Source organism: Eurypyga helias, unplaced genomic scaffold (genome assembly GCF_000690775.1).
Source record: "Eurypyga helias isolate BGI_N326 unplaced genomic scaffold, ASM69077v1 scaffold17719, whole genome shotgun sequence".
NCBI classification, from domain to species: domain Eukaryota; kingdom Metazoa; phylum Chordata; class Aves; order Eurypygiformes; family Eurypygidae; genus Eurypyga; species Eurypyga helias.
In genome coordinates, this window is record NW_010272987.1 from 315 (window position 1) to 6,908 (window position 6,594).

Below are 6,594 nucleotides of genomic sequence, written 5' to 3' on the forward strand. Positions count from 1 at the left end.
AAGCGGAGGGGAGGATGCGGACCAGGCTCAGTCAGACAGAGGTTGCTTGTGTGGTCCCTGAGCACAGCTGGGTGCGCTCAGTGGGGGCAGCGGCACGTAGAGAAGGGAGCTTCGAGACCGCTGCACGGGTGGTTTGACTGGGGTTTTTACCTTGTGTGTCTGTAGGATGACGAAGAGGACGTCACTTCGTTCGTTCTTAGCCCCGATGATGAGGTATGTGTTGGCTTTGCGGTTTCATGTGCTGCTCTGTCAGGCCTGCTGATAAAGGCAGTGAGCGCCGAGGGTTGCTTTGCCTGGAAGCACCCTGCATTTCCAGAGCCATTTCCAGCTGTCTCCCCTTCTGGGTTCAGGTCAGGCAGGGATGCCAAGTGGCCTAACAACTGACCTTTCTGCGCTTGGCACGTGGGCACTGAAAGAAAGGAAAAATCTAATTAGCTGTTAATCCTGCTTTCCTTCTTTCCTGTTGCACAGATCCTTGTGACCGGGAGCCGAGCCCTGCTGCTGAAGCAGTGGAACTGGCGAGAGAGCAAGTGTGTTCGCACATGGAAAGCCGTGCACGTAGCGCCGGTTGCCAGCATGGCCTTTGACTCTACTTCAACCTTGTTAGCCACAGGTACGATCCTATTTTGCTCTTAGGCAATGGGAACGATACTGAGTGGCCCTTCTGCTTTTGAATAACGTAGTTCAGCTGGACACAGCCTGAGGCTAGGATGTCCTGAATTCAGACACAGTCAGAGGAGGTTTATTTAGGCAGAAGTGGCATCTTGACAACAAGGGATACTTTCAAAGGTTTATCTGAAATATACTTGGTAAAAAGGTGTGAGACGGTGTGGCTCAGGTATCCTGGTACAGAACTGGGTCTCTTGGAGATGGAGGAGGGCAGGCGTGACCTCTAACTTCATTGTACTTCAGGTTTCTTGTCTGTGAGCGGTCAGGTTTTGCCCAGCTCTCTGAAACTAAGGTGTTCCATGAGCTTGTCTTGGTGTGGGTGGTCGTTACTGGATTCATTTTTCTTTCTGCTGCCTTTGCAACCCATGAAACTTTATGGTTGCTGACACGTAGGACCTCCTGTGTCTCTCCTCCTCATTCAGAATATGCCCTTCTTTTCAAGGTGGCTGTGACAGCACCATTAAGATCTGGGATATGATCAAACAGTACTGCACACACAACCTAAAAGGATCTTCTGGAGTTGTACAGTAAGGACGAGTCACGTTTGTCAGTCACTGGCTTTACTTGGATGCTGGGATTGATGCAAAATGTCTTTAATGTGAAGGCCCATTCCAAGGACGTTCTGGACTCTTCTGTTTCCTGTTTTTTTTAAGTGTCTAGTGAAGGAGCAGGGCTATAATGGACTTTAGCCCAGAGAGGAAAGAATTTGATCCATAATTTGTTGGGATCTAGGCAGAATATCTGTCCTGCTAACGGGTGCGATTCACGATGCATGACTGTCAAAGATCAGTTAAGTTTTCCTGGGGGGGTGGGAGAGGAATGAAATACTACAAAGAAATTCCTGGTATAAATTCACATCAATTGAGTTGCCAAACTCTTTGTGTAGAATGTGTTTATTTGAAAGTTGGGCTCAGTTGAGGTAGCTTCTTCCTGTCCTGTTGAAGTGCATCTCCTTCTGCCTAGCCTTGTTGAGTTCCACCCTGACATCTCCCGCCTGCAACTCTTCTCTTCCTCAATTGACTACAAAATCCGCATCTGGGACCTGAAGTCCAGCAAGTGTGTTGCTACGCTGGACGGCCACTTCAGCGCTGTCACCTCGCTGGCATTTGCAGATGGGAACACGCTCGTTAGGTAAAACCTTGCTGAGGCCTTTCTCTCCTGCTCACCCAGCCTCCTGCCGGAGTCTGGGTGTTTCTGGGGGCTCTGGGAAGGTTCTGGGCTGCTACAAGTGGTCAGTCTCCACTTGACTATACAAGCGAGGGACGGAGGATCTTGGTACTTGTGTTTCTGGCAGCTTACTGGGCTTTCACATGGAAGCTTGGTGCCTTCTTCCACTTGGGCCTCTTCCCACGATTCCAAATTTGCACTCGGAGCTCGAGTTGAATGGATTTAGTATTGAAACTGCTCTTTTAACTTGCAGTTCGGGACGTGATAAAATCTGCATGGTGTGGGACCTGAAAACCAGGGAAAGTAAACGAACCATCCCCGTCTACGAGGTGAAATTGCATTTTGTTTATTCCTTTGACACCCTTTGTAGTTCCTAGGTCACGGTTCGTATGGTACCTCTTCACATTCCTTCGTGTTGTGAAATCAGGTTTCCCTCCCTTGGACTTTCCAGAGACCTTAAAACTGTGTCTAAAGCTGTTTATTTTCTTTCTCTCCTGGCCTGCTGTGGTGATGTCTGGGCAGTTTAAGGAAATATATGCCTCCCCTGCCCCAGTGCTGGAGCAGGAAGGAAGGGCAATCATGGAAAACAGCTATCCTTGGGACTCCGGTCCCTTCGCTCAGCGGCTCTTTGCCCAACTCTCTTGCAGAGCGTGGAAGCTGCCGTCTTGTTACCTGAAAAGGGAGATTTCTCTCAGCTGGGTGTGAAGAAACAAGGGTTGCACTTTGTCACAGCTGGCAGCAAGGGTGAGTGTCCTGGCACATCGCTGCCAGATTGAGAAGCCAAGGAAGGGCTGTACTTAAGACACTGCGTTGCTGTTATTCCTGGGATGTGCGTTCTCTGGCAGAAGCCTTGGGCTGAACTCTGAGGGCTGCAGAGCAGAGCCTTCTCTTGTGTTTCTCTGACAGTAGTGGATGTGCAGGATCATAGAATCGTGGAATGGTTTGGGTGGGAAGGGACCTTAAAGCCCACCCAGTCCCACCCTGCCATGGGCAGGGACACCCTCCACTAGACCAGTTTGCTCCCAGCCTCATCCAGCCTGGCCTTGGACACTCCCAGGGATGGGGCATCCACAGCTTCTCTGGGCAACCTGTCCCAGTGCTCCCCACTCTCTGCGGGAAGAATTCCTTCCAGATGTCCCATCTCCATCTTTCTGTTGAAACCTGTTACCCCTTGTCCTGTCACTCCCTGCCCTTGGAAAAAGCCCCCCCAGCTTTCTTGTAGCCCCTCAGGCACTGGAAGGGGCTCTAAGGTCTTCCCGGAGTCTTCCTTTCTCCAGGCTGAACCACCCAACTCTCCCAGCCTGTCCCCATGGCAGAGGGGCTCCAGCCTTCGGAGCATCTCCGTGGCCTCCTCTGGGCTCACTCCAGCTGGTCGATGCCCTTACGTTGAGGATTGACCAGGCGTGCTGTGGAGTTTTAGCTATGTATGTTTTCAAACTGCAATAAGGTTTGATGTGGACTGAAGAACCACCACCCTGTGGCCCTTCGTGCCACTGCGACTGGATCTCTTCGCAGTCCTGTCTCAAAGCTGTGTATCTTTGTCCAGTAGGCAAGGCCAGGGTTGGGTTTATATTCTTTGGGCAACCGCTGTCTAAAACAGCAACTCTGACAGGTAATTCATATCATCCTTTTTGTTAGGCATCCTGAAAGTTTGGGAAGCTGCCACAGCTGCTTGTGTATATACCCAGCCCGTGCCCTTTGAGTTGAAGGCGGAGGCCAGCGAGCACAGCCTCACCCAGTGCATGCTCGTGCCTGCGCGAAATGAGATCCTCACAGTGTCCGTGGAACACAACGTTGTTTTATACGACGCTCCAACTCTTCAGCTCAGGAAGCAGGTAACAACCCTCAGTCTCCCTCTCCATCATCCGTACCTGAGGATCTGCTCTGTTCCTGGAGAGAGCTTTGTCCAGGGGTGCCCTCCTCTCCTGCCGGTTCTTGAACTGTTCCTTGGTTACAAGCCAGAAAACAGATTTCACCCATGGGGTTGCTGGGTGGAATCCTGCACAGACACAAACCCAGGAAAAGGAAAGCAGAACAGGCCTAGCCAGAAATCCCTCCCGTGCTCCAGCTTTGCCCTAATACCATTTTTACATGCAGTATTCCATGAAAAGTAGCTAAAGCAGCCTCCTTGAGCACGGTGCCTTTGGGAATGTCTCTAACCAGCTGACTTCTCCCCGCTGAGCTGTTTCTGCTCTGCCATCCTCAGCTTGCAGGTTACAATGATGAGGTGCTGGATGTGAAGTTCCTTGGACCTGGTGATTCTCACATTGTCGTGGCTACCAACAGCCCTCAGCTGAAAGTGTTTGAGCTGGCGACATCACACTGCCAGATCCTCTACGGCCACACAGGTATGCGTGGTCAGCCCTGACCGGGGTGGGAGATGTGCAGGTATTGCTTTATCCAGCTTCACTCGCAGCTCTTATCTGGAGACTGGGATCCTTGAGTTCTCTCTGGAACAGCATCACAACAGGTTTTGGAGTTGTGTGGATAAAGTACATATTGTGCTGTCCTGATTTTTTCCTGATTTTTAGTAATCTTTTTCCAGTGCTGGGAGTTCAGTCCCTTCCACTAGCACTGAACTCAATTTAAATTGGAGCTAAAGATGTGGGACTGTGAGCATGAGCTGGGAAGGCAGTCATGTGGCTGCAAGTGACAGACTGACAGCAGTGCTGTAAGCAGCCAGTCACTGCGCGTGTGGATCTTCCCGAGTGTCCCAGACCTCTGTCCGCCCAGCAGCAAGCGGTGGACTCATTAATCCATGCATTTCTGGTGTCCCATTTCCGTATTGCTTTGCATCCAGCTGGTTTTTCTTCTGTCTAGAAACAATCCTTGCTTTGGATGTCTTCAGAAAAGGCCTGATGTTCGTCAGCTGTGCGAAGGTATGTTCGTTTTCGTCATTTAATGAAAACTGTACGGGCAGTATTGTTACATTCCTTTTTGGGGATCCAGACGGAATGCCCGTTTGCTACATCCCCCAAATACAAGATTCTGCCACTACCCCTTTTTAGCCTTGTCCCTGGGGAGACGTGGTTGATTGTATTTTATTAGCCTGAAAGGAGATGTCCCATTCTCCACATGTATCTGCAATAGAGTTCAGCAATATCATTAGGGTGAGTCTGATGGGGTTGGAAGAAAAGGTGCCAACTGCCCTGATACTCCCCAAAATGAACCTCCACGCTGGAACCCCAAAGCACAGAGCACCCTGGTTGGCTGTGGCTGCCCTCGCCGGCTCTGACGAACGCAGGCCAAGGTCCAGGACGGACAGAAAGGGGATAGTCAGGCTCAGGGATGCGGTGGATGCACGGGGAACTGACCGCTCATCAGAAAAGCAGAGTGGTTTGTCCTCTCCCGTTACAGGACAAAAGCCTTCGCGTCTGGCGGATGACCAAAGGCGGAAGGGTGGTCTGTGTGGCCCAAGGGTTGGGTCACGCACACGGCGTTGGCGCTGTCTCTTGCTCAAGGTAAGACGAATGGGACGAGGCTTTCCCTTCGCGTGAGTCTGCCTCGCTCCTCCTCGGGGTGAATGCTTCTGGGGATGCCTGCCTCTGTGTCTCATCCTTGGTCCCAGCTGCCATGGTGTTCTGATTTGAAGGAAGGGCGGTTCATTTTTTTGGATGCACATCTGTCCATAAGTTTGCGTTTCTCTGTCAGTCTAACTCCTGTTTGCCTTAAAGAGCAGCAGCTGGATACATTGCCAGATAGAGCTTGCATGGTCTGGAGCGGGGGGCTGGGGAGTGAAGGGATGTGTCTGTGAAGGTGCTGGCCTGAACGCCCGGCATGTGCATCAGCTCTTCTCCTTTCTTCGTGCTGCACAACAGCCTGGAAGCCCCGCTTGCCCGTTCAAGAGCGCAGTATACCTAGCAGTGCTGTTGGCTGAATTGCTGTTGGCTGAATTGCTGTTGGCTATCCCAGGGACCCAAGTAAAATGAAAACCAGCTTGAAAACACCATTAAAGCACTCACATCCCTGCAGAGTGGCTGACTGTGGTAGATCCTGATAGAGGAGGAGAAGGCCTTTTTTTTTCTGTGCAGGAAAAGCACTGTTTTGCTTCCTCATGCTTGAAGTTTTTATTCCTTTCAGACTGAAAGAAAACTTCGTAGTAACCAGCAGCCAGGATTGCACAATCAAGATCTGGAATATCCCAGAATCCCTCACTTCCAAAGCAAAAGCAGCCTTGATCTCCACTCCAGAAACCCTTCATGCAGAAGTGACCGAGAGGGGTCATGACAAGGTAAAGCTCCACCTGACATTAGAACATGCTTTTAGCACTTAAATCCTCCTCTCCCGTGCTGTACCCTCCATGTACCCATCCGACAGCCAGAGCAAAGGCTTGACCCGCTTGGCATTCTCTGTACTTGTGGGACTTCCACAGGACATCAACAGCGTGGCAGTTTCTCCGAACGACAAGCTCATTGCCACGGGCTCGCAGGATCGGCTGGCCAAGCTGTGGTCCTGTTCTGACTGCTCTTTGCTGGGTGTTTTCACTGGACATAAGCGTGGAATCTGGTGCGTGCAGTTCTCCCCCGTGGATCAGGTCCTGGCCACTTCTTCAGCAGATGGAACCCTGAAGCTCTGGGGTATTCGGGACTTCAGCTGCCTGAAGGTATGAGACCGAGACTGCTCTGGGCAGCCCATGGGTGTTACAGGGGTTGATTAGGGCTGCTTTGGAAAAGTATGTCTCTGCTCACCCTCCTCTTCTCCAGGCTGAACCCCCCCAGTCCCCTCAGCCACTCCTCGCGGGAATTGTGCTCCAGCTCC

At 51.4% G+C, this 6,594-nt stretch overlaps 1 protein-coding gene across 1 annotated transcript in view; it reads left to right on the plus strand.

Moving 5' to 3' along the window:
- Window positions 1-6,594, plus strand: part of TBL3 (transducin (beta)-like 3) — a gene marked incomplete at its 5' end in the record, with an annotated part of 10,404 nt that overhangs the window by 217 nt on the left and 3,593 nt on the right. Inside the window, 12 exons of the mRNA XM_010159322.1 lie at window positions 166-213; window positions 472-613; window positions 1,112-1,196; window positions 1,633-1,800; window positions 2,090-2,165; window positions 2,484-2,580; window positions 3,475-3,671; window positions 4,043-4,184; window positions 4,657-4,715; window positions 5,194-5,297; window positions 5,917-6,067; window positions 6,209-6,439. Of these exons, the coding sequence (XP_010157624.1) occupies window positions 166-213; window positions 472-613; window positions 1,112-1,196; window positions 1,633-1,800; window positions 2,090-2,165; window positions 2,484-2,580; window positions 3,475-3,671; window positions 4,043-4,184; window positions 4,657-4,715; window positions 5,194-5,297; window positions 5,917-6,067; window positions 6,209-6,439 (1,500 nt within the window). The remainder of the gene's footprint in view (window positions 1-165; window positions 214-471; window positions 614-1,111; window positions 1,197-1,632; window positions 1,801-2,089; window positions 2,166-2,483; window positions 2,581-3,474; window positions 3,672-4,042; window positions 4,185-4,656; window positions 4,716-5,193; window positions 5,298-5,916; window positions 6,068-6,208; window positions 6,440-6,594) is intronic.